Genomic DNA, 18,649 nt, shown 5'->3' with positions numbered 1-18,649 from the left:
TCATGGAGAGTGCCAGTGTGTAACATCGAGTGGTCTCCATGGCAACCGACAGGGTGTCACGCCGACCCGAGATTACGACCTCACGGCGTGGGGATTCCAGAGAAGGGGTTGGCGGCGGCGCCCCCCTGAGTCCCAGACCCACGCCCAAACTGCAGGAAAGGACCCCCCACTTCCTTCCCGCCTCGATGGCCTGACCTCTCCCCCTCAGTTGGCACAGTGAGGACGGAGAGCGGGGGATGGGTTTCCACGGCGTCCCCCAACCTGATGGGGCCGGAGGCGGGGGGCGGTATGGTGGCGGGCCCGGCGCTCCCGACACTCTTGAGCCGCTGCTACCGAGCCGGAGCAGGCGCGGGCTGCGCTGGGCCGAGATCAGGGGCGGGAGCGGGCGGGCCCCGCGAGGGGCGTAAGTCCCACCTTCGGGGGCGGTGCCTGGCGGTGGGGAGTGTCAGGAAGAGGAAGAGCGCGGCCAGAGGCGGTGCGGGCGCGCGACGAGCAGACGCCGGGCCGAGGCGAGCGCCGCGCGGGCCACCATGGCCACGGACGAGCTGGCCAGCAAGCTGAGCCGGCGGCTGCAGATGGAGGGCGAGGGCGGCGGCGAGGCCCCGGAGTCCGGGCTGAACGGGGCGGCGGCGGCGGCGGCAGCTGGAGCGCCCGACGAGACGGCCGAGGCGCTGGGCAGCGCGGACGAAGAGCTGAGCGCCAAGCTGCTGCGGCGCGCCGACCTCAACCAGGGCATCGGCGAGCCCCAGTCACCCAGCCGCCGCGTCTTCAACCCCTACACTGAGTTCAAGGAGTTCTCCAGGAAGCAGATCAAGGACATGGAGAAGATGTTCAAGGAGTGAGTGCCCGCTCGACCCTGTTCCCCACCCACCCCGCGAGCCGGCCTCGGCTCCTGAGACCTCGCGCGGTCCCGGGACCCATGCGGCCAGCCGAGCTCCCCGATCCCTGACACATCAGGGGCGAGGACCCCAGATCCCTTCCAGATAGTCACGAGGCTTCGGGACCTCCTCCCCACCACGCTTATGGGTCTGGGGACCCGCGGCCCCTGGCACGCGACCCCTTCTCACGGTGACACTGCCCCCGGTACCCTACCCGCCCGCATACGGAGTGGGGGACCCCGCGGCTCCTTCTAGAGAAGCGCGAGCCCCCACTGCTACCATGTGCGTGGGTCTGGAGAGCTCGGATCTCTGGCCTAGGACCCCTGTCTTGTTAGTGATGCTTCTCCACACCCGCGCACCACGAGACTGGGGGCCCCGTGGCCTCGGCCTCCTCCTCCTCCTCCTCCTCAGCTACTTGAATCCCCAACCAACCCCCACCCCAAACGCGGGTCAGAGACACCCACCCCACCCTCTAGCGCCTCAACGAAGGTGACCGTTCCTTTCCCTGGCTGGGGTTTTTTCATTTCTTCCGCTTATCTCACATCCCCCTCAACGTGGGTTCTGGGCCGAGACCCCTCCCCCACTTTCCCTGCACTTATTCAGCATCTACCAGCAAACTGTGTCAGAGACCCTTCAGTCCCTCTCAACTCTACCCCCATCCACTCCTTTAGCCAGGACCCCAACCCTTGACCCTCAGGTGATCTCCCTAGGGAGGGACCGCTTCCTCCCTGCCCTCTACTCCGCAGGTCTGTACAAACCCCACCACCAATAGTCCGGTCAGGACAGTCCCCCTCCTCCCTCTCCAGACGGCGACCCCCTTCCCCTTGCCTTCACCACTCACTACGCCCCGAAGCTTTGCAGTCACTGGCCCCCTGCTTTCTGTCAGAAGGCCCCATCTCTCCTTTCCCCTCTTCCCCCTCTGAGTGACCCCTGCCCTCCCCGCAGAGGGTCACCTCCTATCTGTCTTGGCTGGTGGCTCTCACGTCAGCCCTTCCTCCATCCCTTTTTCCGCACCCCATGGCCTCAGCAGGTTGGACAGGTACTTTCAGGCCTATGGACTTACCCTTCCCCCAACAAAAAAACTTTAAATCTCTTTAGTGACTGGAGAGAAAAACTTCCTGATGCCCTTCGGGTCCACCCATGGGTTCACCCTCTTGGGACTGAGATAGTCAGATGCACTGCCCCCCAGCAGTGTGGGGGCTGGTGGGGGTGGGGGCCGTGAAGGTGCTCAACCCCCCTCCCTTTGAAACTCTTCCCCACCCACCTCCTGTAGCCAATTGCCCCTGCCCCTGGCGGGCAAAACAGCCCCGGGGGTGTGATCTGGAATAGGTCTAGGTAGACTAGTCCTGAGGTCAAGTCTTAGGTGAGGAAGTCAGGCAGCCACCTTGGCTGGGGCAGGAGGTGGGGGCAGGCTGGGGCAGTGTGACCCAGCGGCAAGCAGGAAGCCCAGGGTGTTTTGCAACCCCCCAGCTTGAGAAAGGCTCTTTCCCACTTCTCACTGCTTGCTGTGGCTGCTGCTTCTGCATTTGACCCTTATTGTAGGGAAGAGGTTTTTTGGTTCTCAGACCTGGGTGGCTGGGAACCCCATAATTTTTTCCGAGGGTCAGCCTGGAGCAGAACTGAGTCCTTAACCCCACCCCAGGCCTCTGCACGGACACCCCTGGTCCCTGAGGAGCCTGCTCCTTTGCCTCCAGGGTCTTGGTTTAGGAGTTCTTCTCAAGTTTTTTCCTAATCAAAACTGGCCTTATCAGAAGTGTAGGAGTTCCAGGATTCCAGACCTAATAGAGGGCAACTTCCTTGTAGACTTTGCTGCCCCCCTCCCACCTGCCACAGGGAAGTATAGGAGAGATTATTCAGCTGCTTGATCCCTGTATTCACAGTGCCCAAGGACTAAGGCGCTCCTCCATTCCTCCCAGCACCCCGTGACATAGAACTGTCATCACCACTGTGGCGCAGTTGGGCCGTCTGGGCGCAGAGAAGTGAAGTAACTTGCCAAGAACACACAGCTAGAAAATGATGGAGTCGGGCTCTAAACCCAGGTCTGTGACTCCAGAACTCATGTTCTTCCCTCCTGGGTTTCCCATCACAGATGTCTGCCTCCACAAGGGGACGATCACCCAGCACCCCCTTCCATATTCATGGCTGATTTTCCCCCACATGGACCCACCACCTCCTTCTCTTGGGCTTCCATGACATCCCTTCTACCCCCACGAAAAATAAAAAGAAGGAACAGTTTGGAGAACCCAGACACGCCAAATGAGCAGGGACTTGGGATTGCTTCCCTGGTGGCTCAGACAGTAAAGAATCTGCCTGCAATGCAGGAGACTTGGGTTTGATCCTTGGGAAGATCCCCTTGAGAAGAGCCCGGCAACCCACTCCAATATTCTTGCCTGGAGAATCCCATAAACAGAGGAGCCTGGTGGGCTACAGTCAGTGGGGTCACAAAGAGTCGGACATGACAGAGCGACTAACACTGTCACTAAATGGGAAGCTGCAGCTTGGTTAGAAGGAGCACGTGGCTTAGGGAGTGATCGTGAACCTGCATTTGCAGAACAACCTCACATTTTTATGGAGGCTGTTTTTTGTATGAGTTTGACGAGGGATACTTTGGTGAAAATTGAGTGGAGCTGAACCCCTGGAGCCCCCTCTTGGCACCACTGCTGCTTGATGGGGTGCTGCTTGGCAGGGATGTGGTAGGGGGGCAGGAAGGGGCCAGGGAGCTGGACTTCTAGGGAAGGAAGTGCTGCCCGCCGGGGGGCCCTGGCGAGGAGGAGGGAAGGCGGCAGATTTTGTATTCAAGGAAACAAGGCTTCACTGTGCCAGCCGAGCCCAGCCCAGCCGAATCCCGGCTGTGAACAGCCAACAGACAGGCTCTCATGGAAGACAAAACCCCCGTTCTGCTTCTGCCATCCAAGAGGGGCTGCAGCCTCCTGGGTCCAAGCAGGGCTGGAGGATCACAGCCAGGGCTTTGCAGAGAGACTTCCACCCTGATCTGCAGCCCCCATGGCAGAGGGGAGGGGAGCCCAGGCCTCCTGGGAAACCGTCCCCCAGATCAGAGTGCAAGAGACAGGAGAAGGCAGAGGGAACTGGGAGCTGGACTTGCCTTGGAGGTCAGGAGATAGGAAGCGGGGCTTTGCTATTGAATTACCTAGTATGCCCGCCCTTGCCCTGGCCTCAGTCTTCCCATCTGTAAAAGGAGCACAATGACAGATGATTCTCAAAGATGATTCAGCAGTGACCTCCTTGTGTCTGAGCAATCCTGAGCTGTCTGGATGACAGAACTGCCTTCTGGGGTCTTCTGATTCGTCCATTCAGTGGTCATTAGCAGATTCTTCCTCAGGGTGGAGATGGAGGGAGAAGAAAGCGGGCAGAGGGAAGATGGACAGGCTCTCTACTATCACTGACCTTACACTCCTGGTAGTTTCCATCTGGGAGAGACCTTGAGGGATTGTCATCAACCCTTCTCCCCATTTTACAGAAGAGAAAACTGAGGCCCAGGAAGGCGTAGTGACTTTCATGCGGAGATATTCAATGACTGAACCGGAGCATCCTTATCTATGCAATGGGGACAGTGGTCCCTGCTTCTCAGGGAGGGGCTGCAGGCAGGTGATGCACACAGAGCTCTGGCACAGTGCCAGGCACCTGGAGGCACCTGACTCTCAGTCCTTCCTCCCCTTGCTCCCTCAGGCTCCTCCCATCACCTCTAACTCCACCCTCTCCCCTCCTCTGTCTGCTCATTCATTTAGGGGTCCTGCCTGGGTCGGAAAGAAGGCCTCCCTGGAGAAGGAAAGGGCAACGCACTCCAGTATTCTTGCCTGGAGAATTCCATGGACACAGGAGCCTGACGGGCTACAGTCCACAGGGTCTAGGGTAGCAAAGAGTCAGACTGAGTGACTAATTCTGGAGACCTCCAGGCAAGGGGCAGGGTGTGGCCCCAGAGGGCCTCAAGGCAGCCACCTCTGGGCTGGCAACAGCCTGGGGCTGTTGCCTGGGGCTCTGTGGGGTTTTGTAAGCTGAGACCTACCAGAGAGGCAGGCAGCCATGTAATTCTGAACCTGCTGTGGAATCTGAGGAAGATGCCCTAGTTCCCTGCCTGGCCCAGCCTCGTCCCTAGCCACTTCATCTCATGACCCCTTGCGTCAGAACAGCCAGTGCCCCTCTCTTCTTCCCACCCTTCCCTCCCCTCCATCTGCTCCACCTCCCTGGTGTCTCCTCAGGCTTTTGCAGCTCACAGCACCACCCCCGTGTCCCCCAGCACAGCCCCCTTGTCCTTTCTGGGAGACCGTCTGGTGCAGTGGTTAATGGCTGGGCCTTTGGAGTGTGCTACCCTGGCTCAGAGGGTAAAGCGTCTGCCTGCAATGCGGGAGACCCGGGTTCAATCCCTGAGTCAGGAAGATCCCCTGGAGAAGGAAATGGCAACCCACTCCAGTACTCTTGCCTGGAAAATCCCATGGATAGAGGAGCCTGGTAGGCTACAGTCCATGGGGTCACAAAGAGTCGCAAAGACTGAGTGACTTCACTTACTTACTTAGGCTGGGTTGGAATCCCAGCTGTGAGCCCTAGGGCAAGACACAGAAACCCTTCTGAGCCTCACTTTCTCACCCTAGAACAGGGAGAACAATAGCCCCCACCTCCCAGGGTTGTTATGAAGTGTTTAACCCTGGTCTTGGTATAGAATAAGTCCTCACCAAGTTCCTGTCACTACCGTCCCAGCCCTGGCAGTGGTGGCTGGAGCAGAGATGGCTCCAAAAAGCCACTGGCTGCCTCCACTTACCCCCCACAGAGCTGCCCAGCCTACCAGGCTGGCAACAGCCCTCTTGCTTTGGGCCCAAGTGACGGGCCTCAGCATGAGAACCTTCTTTCCCTCCTGCGGAACAGAAGCTTTGATTGACAGCTACATATGGCTTTGGGAAATAACAAAAATGGGGAATCGAATTCATTATCACTTAATTACGTGGAAGGCAGGTGGCAGAAAAAAGGGAAGAGCACCCAGCAGCCCGGGGATGACACAAAACTAGGACTCTAGTTGGCTCCCACATGCCATTGCCCAGTGGGTGGGTGCTCAGAGTCTATTTCCCCTGGGGCTAAAGAACCTGCCTGGGAAAGTCCTGAGGATTAAGTTGAGAAAGTCCTGGGGAACTCCCTGGTGGTCCAGTGGTTAGGACTCTACACTTTCACTGCCAAGGGCCTGGGTTCAGTCTCTGGCCCAGGAACCAAGATCTGGAAGCTGCATAGTGTGGCAAAAAAAAAAAAAAAAAACTCCTGAGCCTTTGTAAAGAGTCCACCATCATGTCTGGCTGGTGGGCTATTAAAAACATAGGTGACATTTTTGAAAAATGTAGGGTTCACTCCTTTGATCATCTTTTGTTAAGTTTCTGTATGCAAGTTCCAGAGAATTAAGAGAAAAATAAAATTTCTGTTCAAGAAGCTTATAGTCTCATGAAGAGCAATGGCGTAGAGGGGTCTTTAGGAGTGAGAGAGGATGGACCCCCAGGGCTGGGAACGTCAGGTTCTGTTTCTTTATTTCTACGAGGAGTACTGAAAGTTCTCTTGAAGGATGCCATGATGTCAGCCCTCCATAGCCAGCCCCCTGCCTCCACGCCCTCTCCTTGTTAAATGGAGCCACCAGGCCCATGGAGCCCAGTGTATTATTTCAGGAACTGAATTGAATCCTCAGACCAGCCCAGTGAGGTGGGTGCTGTCATTCTCCCCATTTCCCAGATGAGGAAAGCAAGGCCCAAGGTTATAATAAGTGGCCAGGGCAGGATTAGAACCAGGTCTGCCTACAGGGAGCTCCCAAGGCCAAGTGAGGGTGGTGTTTGTGTCTGGGGGACAGAGAGGGGGAACCCTCTGGGGGTTCAGAGGTTGGGTCCTGCACCTACAGCAGCCGGGAGCCTGGCTTTCTGGGGAGGGAGGATTTTCTGGCCTCGGGCCTGTCCTCTGCTCTCCTACTTCCCTTCTGATTCTGAGTCACCTCTCCTCTCCCAACCCCCTGGGACTTTCGGTTCCCTTTTGGTTTGTGCCTTCCTGCCTTCTGTCTGTGCCTCTGGGTTCAGGGCCTAGCTTCAGCTCTAGGAGACCAGGCCTTGCAAAGCCAACCCCATGCCCTCCAGCAACTGAGGTCCCTCTGTCTGCCCAGCAGTCTTCTCCTTGGCTGATTTTCGCTTTTTTAGGACTCTAGAGAAGTGAGGGTTCTAGGCCAGAAAGGTGCAACCAGACAGAGCCAGGCCTGGGGACTCCTGAGCTGTGTGGAGAGAGAGGACCTCTGGGGCTGCTCCATTCCAGGAACTTTACCTCTTGTTTAATTCTTTCTCAACGTCCTGTAAGATGGTCATCACCCATTTCACAGATAAGAAGACTGAGTCTCAGGTTTCTATGACTGAGGAGCAGAGACAGGATTTGAACTTGATCCTACTCCAAGTCCTTTGCTCCCATGGGACCCTATTAGGAGCATATCCTCATCAGCTTGTTAGAAATCCAGATGCTCAGGCTCCACCCCAGGCCTACTGGATCAGAGTCTGCATTTTAGTAAGACTGACCAGGTATGCACTTTAAGGTTTAAGAAGCACTGGGCCACTCCATAACCATCTCCCTGCCCTGTTCCTGAGTCTAAGGAGTGAGGCAATAACAAGAGGGAAGATTAAGTTAAGTAATAAACACTGGGTTATATTAGACATTTGGTATATGTCCTTTGCAATCACTGTTATAATAATAATTATTATTAAGAGAAGGCTGCGGGGAGACCCACGGCTATTGCTACCAGTGGAGGGAGCTGTCCTCCCAGGGTGGGGCTCAGTGAGAGATGCTTAAACCCAAGTTTAGGGTGTCCTGAGCCCTGACAGCCCCCAGCAGGTTGCCATCAGTCAGGGGGGGCACCCACTTGATCCTTGGACTCCCTGGGAAGCCATAGGGGAAGCATCAGCCCCACCCTGGCCACACATTCACCCATACACACTCACACACCCTCTGCTTCGCTGACACAGGGCAACAGATCGAGTGTCAGACTCTAAAGATAGGGCTGGAGGAAGTGGTGAGTGACTGGGCTTTCCCCACCCGAGTCAGGCAGTCTGGGGGTGGGGGAGTGTAGGAACGGATGGGCACTACCGAACTGTCATCACCAAGCCTGTGGGTGTCTGCCTGTTCCAGGAGGCGGGCCGGGCCAACCCAGCTGTAACAAGTAGCAAGGCCAGAATTTACCTGGTGTCTAGAACTTTCCTACCTTCCCATTTCAGGACAAAGAGTAGAGGCCTAGGAGCCACTGAGGCCTCCCCAGACAGGATGGGAGAAGACCAGGTCTGTGGATACTGGGGCCAAAGTCAGGTGGGCCTGGGGGCTCAGTGGTCCATAAACACCACTCTATCTGTCCTCCTGGCAATCCCCATGGGCAGAGAGACCACCAGCAAAGGCCTGGGAAGGGATGGGAACCAAAAGGGAGAGAATTGGGGTCCCCTATGCTCCCAAGCCATTGCCCTCTCCCCCTGTGCAGTGACTGATGGTTCTTCACTCTGCCATCAGACTGTACAGCACAGCTGGCCAATGGGGAGGGTCATATTAGAAAGAGCAACTTTCTAATAGAGAGTTACAAAGCCAAAATGGGCTGTTTTAGTGAAGCAGTGAGCTTCCTATCCTCAGAGCTATTCAAGCAGGAAAGCTGCAATAGGGGATCTGACCCTCATGAATGCTCAGTGGGGTGGCCTCCAGTATCCCTCCCAGCCTAAGTTTTTGTTACAGGGTCTATAGGCATCAGAACACAGCATAGTAGTTAAAAGCACATGTTTTTCCTCAGGCCAGGGTTCTGATAGTCAGGTATGTCCTTGTTAGCTATGATCTTGGCCAAGTCACTTCCTCCCTGAGCCTCAGTCTGCTCGTCTGCTGTATGGGGATGTTTATGCCTGCTTCACCAAGCTCTTTGGAGAAGGAAATGGCAACCCACTCCAGTGTTCTTGCCTGGAGAATCCCAGGGACGGTGTCTATGGGGTCACACAGTCGGACACGACTGAAGTGACTTAGCAGCAGCAGCAGCACCGAGTTCTTGAGAGGATCTGACACAAAGCACTTGGGGTAGTGCCTGCCACGTAGTACGTGCTCAGCCAAGAGGAGCCACTAATGATAATATTGTTATGAAATAGGGGCAGGCCCTGCACACTATCAGAGCCGGCCGCTGCTCAGCCCCATAACTCCAGGTTATCAGAACCAGCGGGGGAGGAGCAATCGCCAAGAGGGCCCTGCAGCCCAAAGGGGCAAAGTCTGCCCGGGTGGTGGCCGCTGCTCCACTTTCAAGGACAGATGGGAGGGGATTTTGTCACCAGCATCCGGGGCTGCGGCAGCTGAGCCCTCCCTGTGGAGAACTGTTCAGGGGGAGGGAGGTAGGAATGTGGGCACAGTGCCAGGTGCAGCAGCCTCCCTCCAGTGCTGGAGGAGAGTGCTGAGCTCCCAGCCCAGGAGCTTTGTTGTCAGTCCTCCCAGGCAGGTCCCAAGGTCTCAAGTCCCTGCAGGCTTGAGAATTCAGGACCTCTCATGGGACCACGAAGAAGAGGGAAGCAAGCAGGTAGAGAGGGAGGAAAGTTTACAGCTTTTGGAATCTTGCTGACCTCTAGCTGTGTGACTCTGGGCTGCTTGCTACCCACGCTGGGCCCCAATTCCCCTACATGACATGAAGCGGGTAGACCAGGCATCCAGACGGATCTTGTGTACAGAGTCTTTGCCTGGATCCTCTGAGCTACCTGTAGCCTCAGCTCCAGCTTAGGGAAAGGGCTGTTGGAAGAGAGGGTCTCCCCAGCCAGGGGTATGCCTGTTCCCTAGCATCCGACTAACACCATTCTCTCCTGGGTTGCCAGGCATCCTCCTGCTGGTGGCACAGTGACCGTCTCCCCCTTTCTCACTTCCCTCTCTGTCTGAGGAGGAACTGGAGGGTAACCTAGGACTGGGGCTTCTCTCTCTCTCTGCCCAGTGAGAGAGCAAAAGATTATATCTCTCCACCTCCCCAAGTGGCAGGGTCTCTGAATCCAGCCTAATGGGGGTTGGGGATGGAAGTAGTTGGACCTTCAGGGGAGATGCTCGTGGGACCCCTCATTCATCTTGTCCACCCCCTAGCTCCAGGCCAGTCTACAGCAAGCATTTCCTCCCAGCCATACACAATCAGGACTGGGGGAGAAATAGTAATTTTTACCACTATTATTATCACTACTTTTATATGTACAAAGTACTTAACTAGTATCTGGCACATTAAAAGTTCTCAATAGAGCTGTTATAATCAAATTAGCAGGTTTTAGGCACATATTATGTACTAGGTGTTTTATATCCGTGTGTGCGTATGTGTGCGGGCTTTGTTGTTGCTCAGTCACTCAGTCGTGTTCGATTCTTTGCGACCCCATGGACTGCAGCACGCCAGGCTTCCCTGTCCTTTACCATCTCCCAGAGCTTGCTCAAACTCATGTCCATTGAGTTGGTGATGCCATCCAACCATCTCGTCCTCTGTTGTCCCCTTCTCCTCCTACCTTCAATCTTTCCCAGCGTCAGGGTCTTTTCTAATGAATCGACTCTTCAATCAGGTGGCCAAAGTATTGGACCTTCAGCTTCAGTATGAGCTTAGTCATGTCCAACTCTTTGTGACACCATGGACAGTAGCCTGGCAGGCTCTTCTGTCCATGGGATTTTCCAGATAAGAATACTGGAGTGGGTTGCCACTTCCTATTCTAGGGGACTTTCCCAACCCAGGGATTGAACCCACGTCTCTTGCATTGGCAGACAAGTTCCTTACTAACTGCAACACCTGGAAAGCCTGTTTTATATATCCATAGTCTCCTTTACTCTCAAATCTTAACTATAGATGTTAACAATAGTAATAATTCAGCAGTGGTACTGTAATTAGTGTGTATTAATTAAGTACTTATTGTGGGCCAGCCTCTGTGCTCAGAATCTTTATGGATCCTCTCTTAACCCTTGCCTTGAGCCTGAGATGGGTCTGATCTCCATGGTGTAAATGGGGAAATTGAGGCGCCTGGGGTCATGTGACTTGAACAAGGTCACCTAGCCCGCAGATGGCAGAGCTGGGGTTTGGACTCGGGTCAGTCTCAGCAGAGATGCTGTGAGCACAAACCTCCAGGGTTTACCTAGGAAGAATCTAACTGATCCAATGACCCAGAGCCCGCCCACATCAGAGCCCAGGGCACGCAGTGGATGTCCGCACCCCCCGGGGAGGGGAGGTGTTTCCAGTGTTGCCACCTCTGGGGCCCCACCTCCCACCCCAGCACCTGCTTCTCCCTACTCTCTGTCATCTCCTCTTGGTGGCTGATCCTCCGGCACTGTGGCCAGCACTGTCCCCCTGGGGGCAGGAGCCCAGACCCGGTAATTGATTGATGCTTGATTGACGCAGACAGCGGTTCAGGCGCGGTTTGAGCTGCAGCCCAGACAGGCCTGGATGCTGCCAGAGACCGAGATCCAGAGCCCTCATTTCTGTCCAAGTGTGGACACTTTATCTGCACTTCCTCTGAAACTGAGCCACCCCTGGCTGCAGGAGAAACCCTTGAGCAATAAATAAAGCTGAGACTCAGGAGAGGCTAGTGGAGCAGTGGAGTCAAGTGTGGGAAGCACAGGGATGGGGGGCTTGACCCCTGGCGAGTGCCCAGACCTTTATAGTCCCTGTTCTCTAATCAGTCCCGTGGGGCCATAACTGACCTCCCAGGATTGCTGAGCATAGAGGTTGTGGAGAGAAACTGCCTGGCACATAGTAGGAGCTTCATAAAAGTAACCAAGTCTCAGGATAGTGCTGGTAGCTGCTGTTTCTGGAGCCAGAGCTGTGCTAAGTGCTTGTCACGTATGAGCCCCTTCAGTCCCCACAGTGACCCTACGAAAGGGTCACCATCATACCAGGGGTTCTTGGCCTCTGCAGGAGGCTCACTGGCACAGTCTCCTAGAACCCAGGCCGTCTGCTCCAGCCCTGACATGTCATCGCCGAACGTCACTGGAGCCCAAGTTCAGAAAGAGGCCAGGCCTTTGTTTTCCTCAGGGACACTGAGGAGGGGCATCCGTATGACTGATCCTGGAAAGACTGGCTCCTCTGTCATTGGCTGCTCCCCTCGTGGGCCGCTCCAGTACAGGTCACCAAGGCTCAAGGAGCAGCCACCCCGCCTGTTACCAGCTGGCATACAGACCGAAGATGGAAGATGAGGGGCTCCACTGTGCCCCCCACAGGGTCCCTCCAGCTCTAAGTGGAGTCTGGACCACAGGATCGTCGGTCTTCCTGACCTTCTCAAGTCCCACAGTCCTCCCCTGCATCCTCTCTGTTATCTGCTCCCAGCTTGGCTGTGGCCACTGCCCGAACTCCAGCCGCCCCTCCCCATGGTCGTGGAAGAGGCCTCAGGACCCTGTGTTTCCTGCAGGGCTCCCAGAGACCTGTCTTCCCTGTGCTGCGTCACTTCCAACCACTGACTCACTTGCTCGTGAACTATTTATACCCCTCGCACAAATGCTCCACTCAGTGCTCCTCTGTTCTGCTGGCAGCCCCAGGACGTGTGGAGGGGAGCTGGGCCCAGCAAGTGGGCAAGTCTGTGAGCCCTCCAGACGTGGGATAGAAGCCCAGCTCCTTCCTCTACTGCTATGTGACCTTGGGCAGCTCACTTCACCTCTCTGAGCCTTCGTTTTAAATGAAAGGGATTAAGTAAAATGAAGTAGGTAAATTTCCCAGCACAAAGATAAGATTTCAAAAGCTGGTTGCTATCAGATGTCCATAGTTGTGTGAAGTATACCTGGGGGGGAGGGAATTGGGGAGCCCTTGAAGAGGGGACAGAAATGAGATGAGTGTTCATGTAGGAACTCCAAGTCTGCAGAAAGTTTCTGGAGCTCAGCCCCTCTGTGTCATATTACCGTCAGCAGCACTGTCACTCAGCCATCGTGAGGCCTTGAGGACTGCACAAGGGTCTTTAGGCTCAGGAGGCCCACTTGGCCAACACTCCCCCACCCACCAGGAGGCAATCAGGGCAGTTGCTTGACTGACGATAAGAGGGCCTGGCTGGGCTGTGGGAACAGCGCCCACATCCGCCAGGCTGTGTGCTCCCAGCACCAGCAGCAAGCACCTCCCCTGCCAGGGGACGGGCCGGAGGGCAGCTCTGACCCAAGCTCTTACCACAAGGAAGCCGGTCAAGCAAGCTGTTTAGACTCTGCCCCTCACCCTGTCTGTCTCTCTGCCAGGCCATGAGTGGTAGGAAAAAGAGACCCGGAATGTGCAGGGCAGAGACACAGTCATCACCTAATCATTGTTCCAGGCCTTTCCAGCCACCACTGTACCCCCCTGCAGGCCCCCTGTGCAAGTTGTTCCCTGAACACACCCCAGGCCACATTCCAGAAAACTCAAAGTGTCCCCTCCCTCCTGTGAGCCCTGGCCCCTACCCTTAGACATGTGGTTCCTTCTGCCTCCCTCCTGGGTGAGGACAGGGAAAGGGGGAGATATGGAGCCAAGATGTCCCTCGAGGGCCTGTGGAGGTGCCTAAGGATGGTCAGTGAGTTCTTACATCAGGGCCCACCCTCCCAGTCCATACCCCATATGATATTGTGAATTCTTCCTACGTGCTTGTCATATCTCATTCAGTAGGTAGGGGCTGTGGTTTTCAGCTTTCCTATGTAGCAGGTTTGGCCAAAAGTTGGCACTGTTCAACATGTAGGAGGCTGCTGGGCCATGTGGTAAGCTCCCCATCATCAGAGGTAACCAAGCAGTCATTGGACCACAAATCAGCCTTGGCTGAGTTCCTCGCTAGGAGGTGACTTTTGAGCTCCTAGGCTCCTTGCACTCTGGCTTATCACCACTCTGGCTGGTGAGGTATGAAGTGTCAGGATGTCCTAAGGCCTCTCTTTGTACCCACAGGTACGATGCCGGCCGGGATGGTTTCATTGACCTGATGGAGCTAAAGCTCATGATGGAGAAACTTGGAGCCCCCCAGACCCACCTGGGCCTGAAAAATATGATCAAGGAGGTGGATGAGGACTTTGACAGCAAGCTCAGCTTCCGGGAGGTAAGCTTCCTACTCCCTGTGGGGGGCAACACTGTTGAGGGCTTGGTGGTGGGGAGAGACTCACCCCCGCTTTGTCACTGAGCTACTTGTCCTTGAACAGCCACTGTTGAATGGCTGTTTGTTGGCTGAATGAGGTTTCAGCAGATCGTAGAACGGGTCCCCAGGGAGATTCTGAGATGCCTAAGTGAGAAGAAGGTCCATCCATTCCTTCATGTAGTGAGCACTTATTTCACTGATTGACTGATTTTCATTTATGTCTGTATTGGGTCTTCATTGCTGCGTGAGCTTTCCTCTGCTTGCGGAGAGCTGCCCTCTGGTTGCAGCGCTGAGGCTTTTCGTTGCAGTGGCTTCTCCTGATGCAGAGCATGGGCTCTAGGTGCACGAGCCTCGGTAGTTGCAGCTCACAGACCCAGTGGCTGCGGCTCATGGGCTCTAGAGCGCATACTCGGTGGTTGTGGCCCACAGGCTGTTTGCCCCACTGCCTGGACCAGGGATCGAACCCATGTGCCCCGCTTTGGCAGGCAGACTCCCCATCCACTGTACTATCAGGGAAGTCCTGTGTCCCTGACCCCATGTGGGCTCCAGAAAGACCCTGTGCTCCAGGGGTCCTGGCATGCAGAGGGGGAGATGCACAGAGTGAAACAATAGGATGCTGTGACTGAGGAGAAGAGGGGGCAGATGGAGCAGGGACTCGGCCTGCAGGTCCAAGCGGAGCAGGCGCTGGGCCAGGTGACTTTACACTCCAACTCTCACTCAGCCTCACTCTGAGATGGGAGCCGTGAGCGAACCTGTTTGCCGGAGGAGGAAACCGAGGCTCCAAGCCAGATAGCAATGGCACTGGCCCCCTGGGCAGCACAGGGTTAAATGCCAGCTGTGGCCTCTGGAGAGTCAGGTCTCAGGTGGGCCCTGGAGGGCTAGCTGGAAGCATAGAGGAGGCAAGGCAAGAGAAGGGTGGCCCAGGCGCCTGGGGGAGCCGAGGCCCAGGGAGGACGGTGCAGGCAGCACACGATGATGGTATGGACTCAGGACCTGGAAGCCTTTTCCTCCATGACTTTCCGGTGCTGAGGCTTACTCTTTCTATAAAATGGGCACAATCATGTACCTTCAGGGCTCAGTAAATGGGATTTAAGGTGGACTGGTTTGGAGAACAGTGGAGACAAAGGTAAGAGATAAGTTGAGGCTTTTGCTGGGAGCTGAGCGTGGACAGAGCAGCCTGCAGGAGCCCCAGTCCTGGGGTGGACAGGAGATAGGTCACCTAGCCTCCCATTTTACAGATGGGCAACTGAGGCCCAGAGAGGGAGGGACCCAGCAGCCTGTTCAGGAACACGGAGCATGGAGAGTGGAGAACCCAGGCCTCTGGCTCCCAGGCCCGCGAGCACCTCTCTTCCCAGGGAGGCCTGTAGCAGGCCCGGGGGTGGGCAGGCTCTGGCCCCGCCCACTCTCTCCCTGATGACATCAGTGTTCTGTTCTCCCTGCCGCAGTTCCTCCTGATTTTCCGCAAGGCAGCAGCCGGGGAGCTGCAAGAGGACAGCGGGCTGCACGTGCTGGCCCGCCTCTCTGAGATCGACGTGTCCACCGAGGGTGTCAAGGGGGCCAAGAGCTTCTTTGAGGCCAAGGTAAGGAACTGGGGGCTGTGGGGTGCCCTGACCCCACTTGAAGATGGGGGTGGCTGGGATCCACCAGGACCCTGAGTTAGCAGAAGGATCAGCATGTCCCCTCCCTGTCCCTGCTGAGGCCGCAGACAAGAGGTGGGGAACTGACGCCTATCAGGGCCCATGTCATTCCTGGCTTCTGTCCCCTCCCATCCAGCTTGTGATCCTTTCCAGCTTCCCCGTTCTCTTCCCCAGGGCTGGGTGAGGGGTGTGTATTCTTGAAGAGGGAACAAGGACCACTTTGAGATGCCCCTGCCCTGGCACACAAACCCACTACCCACAAAGGACTGGGCTTTAAAAGGTGGGACCAAGAGACAGCAGAGCAGGCCCAGAAACGCAGCACTGGTTCCCAGGGCCTCTCAGAGACACCAGCCCTGCCAGCCCCAGCCTGGAGGGAGTGTGATGGCCCCCAGAGGCCAACTCCAGGCATGGCACAGGTTCAGGTGGAGGGGACATGTATGGTTCCTGGATCCTGTCTTGTCAGGGCCCTGAGGCTCCTGCCTGTTCTTGCTTCTCCCCATCTTCATGTTAGCTAAGAACATTCCTTCTAAAGGCCTCCTCCCACCTCCTTCTGGGCTTCTAGAATTGATGGGATGTTTCCGGGTTCAGTTGGGCTTCCCAGGACAGGAACAGGATAAGAATAGCTGCATCAGAAGCTCCCAGTTACAGGACCCACACTCTGCAACAGCCACTGAATTTATCTTATCTCTTGTAATCCTTTCCACGTACCTTGAGGTCAGTTATTAATCACCAGGCTCTAAATATGGGCTTCCCTGGTAGCTCAGTTGATAAAGAGTCTGCCTGCAGTGCAGGAGACCCAGGTTCAACCCCTGGAGGGGGAAGATTCCCTGGAGGAGAAAATGGCAACCCACTCCAGTATTCTCGCCTGGGAAATGCCATGAACAGAGAAGCCTGGCAGGCTACAGCCTATGGAGTCACGAGTCAGATGCGACTTGGCGACTAAATCACTACCAGGCTCTAAATGGAAGAACTGAGGCTCAGAGAGGTGACTGAAGTGCCGAGTCGAGGTTCTGGATGGTGGGAGGCAGAGCATTGGTTGGGGTGGGATGGAGGGCAGAGCAGAACTAGAAGAGACCCCAGAGAGACCTCCTCCAGTCCTGACCACCTGAATCCCACCCGACCCCATCCCAGGTCCAGGCCATGAACGTGTCCAGCCGCTTCGAGGAGGAGATCAAGGCAGAGCAGGAGGAGAGGAAGAAGCAGGCGGAGGAGATGAAGCAGCGGAAAGCGGCCTTCAAGGAGCTGCAGTCCACCTTCAAGTAGCGAGGCTGCACCCCACCATGTGGCCCCAGCCCTGGCGCCCGGTCCAGCCGGTGAGGGTGGCAAGGATGGGCAGACCGGAGGCCCAGCTTGATCCTCGGCTCTGCCCAAAGGGACCATGCTAAAAAGCTACAGATGTCTGTGAACAAGCCAGTCAAGGGGGTCTCCCAGAGCGGCCCGGCCTCTCCCCGCTCCCTCTGCTGTTCCTGAGGCCGCGACACCAGCTGCCCAGCCAGTCCTGCTCCTCCGCCTCCTGGCTGCCTACTGCCTCCCCCAGCTGCGCCTGCTCCCAGCTCTAGGGCGCGCCCTGCTGGGGGGGCTGCCCTCCACACACACACTCCTCTCCTCCCTGCGCCTCCCCCTGTCCACCTCGTCCCCACCCCAGAGGCCAGCTGCCCTTCACCTGCAGGCTGCACCGCCCCCACGGCCCTGGGGCCCCTCCCTAGACTGGGTGAGCGACAGATGGCAAGAATCACAGCCCCACAGAGCTGATCAGTGGCACCCGGCTCCCCACCCCCAGCACCTGTTCCTGCAGCCCTGCCTCCTCTCTCTGCTGGAATCAAGGGGGGGCGCTTCTATCCTAGCCAAGGGACCCAAGGCCCTGGCCCACCTGCCCACCCCCCTGCCCCCCAGCTGACATGGAAACCCCAGCCCTCTGGGCCCCAGCCAGGCAGGGTGAGGGGGCATTTCTGCCAATCTACCTCACGGGCCCACATTCTGCCGGCCATGCCATGGCTCATGTGCCGGGAAGGCTCTGGGGGCAGAAACACCACTCCCTGGTCGCCCCCTCACCCCACACCGGCCCACAGCAGCCAGAGGGTCCCGGGAGAAGAGGGGGCAGGGAGGAGAGCTTGGCCCCTTCATGGGGAAGGAAACCAGCACGCCTCTGTTCTCCAGGAGGGGTCCAAGAAGTGCTTTAAGTGGTTTGCACAGACCAGGTGGTTGGGAGCAGGGGGCCTGGCTGGGCTCTTTCACGCCATCCTTCCCCGAATGACGTTCACCGCCTTGGCACCAGCGACGGGAACCTGTCCCGTCACACTCACCCCCTGAGGGTGCACGGGGACCCCAGCCCCCCCGCCCCGTGCCCCTCCCCAGATGGGCCGTGGCCAAGCCTGTGCCACCAGCCAGGCCCTACGCGGCTCCCCATGTGCGCGCTCACGTGTGTGCGTGTCCGTGTGTGTGCGTGTCTGTCCGTTGCTGTGTCGTGAAGCTGTGCCCGTCCCCCAGTCCAAACAAGTGAATGGCCACCGAGGCCACAGTTATGCAACTTTCTGTGCGTGTCATGACAGCGTCACTGCTTTTTAAACTCGATAATTCTTTATTTTAGTAAGATGCCCCAAGAGTCCAGACAACTCCTGTTGGACTTGCAGAGGTTTTATTTTTTTGGCCTTAGAATCTGCAGGAATTAGGAGGTACTGACCCCCGTGCAGCAGCCTTGGCCCTGGATTGCGTTTGCCTTAGCAGATATGTTTATACAGATGAATATAAAAAGTTCTTTTTCTTTGGGCTTATTGCTTTTTTTTTCTCTCCTCCCATCTCACCAAAAAAAAAAAAAGCTACTTCTTCATTCGGTGGTACGATTATTTTTTTTAACTAAATAAGATAAAATTCTATATTCTTATGTGTGTGTGGTTCTTGGGGTGGGAGAACAGAGGGGCTGGCAAAGGAGTGGACAGGGCGAGGTCACCTGGGTCCGGGGGCAGCATTTGCTCAGGTGGCTCCCATGGCAGAAGCCAGGGAGAAGAGGGGACTCAGGACTTCTTCCTAAGGGGAGAAGTTGAGTTTGATGCTCACATGCTGTCACCAGGGACTCGTCTAAGCTCTTTTTTAA

The 18,649-nt window shown here is 56.4% G+C and overlaps 2 protein-coding genes across 2 annotated transcripts in view; both read left to right on the top strand.

Moving 5' to 3' along the window:
• Positions 1 to 407, top strand: part of FHAD1 (forkhead associated phosphopeptide binding domain 1) — a 166,198-nt gene extending 165,791 nt beyond the window's left edge. Inside the window, 1 exon segment of the mRNA XM_068985763.1 lies at positions 209 to 407. Coding sequence (XP_068841864.1) covers positions 209 to 407 — 199 coding nt within the window.
• A 123-nt stretch (positions 408 to 530) lies between these two features.
• Positions 531 to 18,377, top strand: EFHD2 (EF-hand domain family member D2). The gene is made up of 4 exons (XM_068986016.1): positions 531 to 838; positions 13,738 to 13,885; positions 15,367 to 15,501; positions 16,690 to 18,377. Exons 1-4 carry the CDS (start codon positions 531 to 533, stop codon positions 16,819 to 16,821), a joined length of 723 nt encoding a protein of 240 aa, XP_068842117.1. The 3' UTR covers positions 16,822 to 18,377.
• Positions 18,378 to 18,649: the final 272 nt, after the last annotated feature.

Source organism: Capricornis sumatraensis, chromosome 14 (assembly GCF_032405125.1).
Source record: "Capricornis sumatraensis isolate serow.1 chromosome 14, serow.2, whole genome shotgun sequence".
Taxonomy (NCBI): domain Eukaryota; kingdom Metazoa; phylum Chordata; class Mammalia; order Artiodactyla; family Bovidae; genus Capricornis; species Capricornis sumatraensis.
The sequence above is the reverse complement of the archived record's forward strand: the minus strand, read 5'-3'. Positions and strand labels throughout refer to the sequence as shown.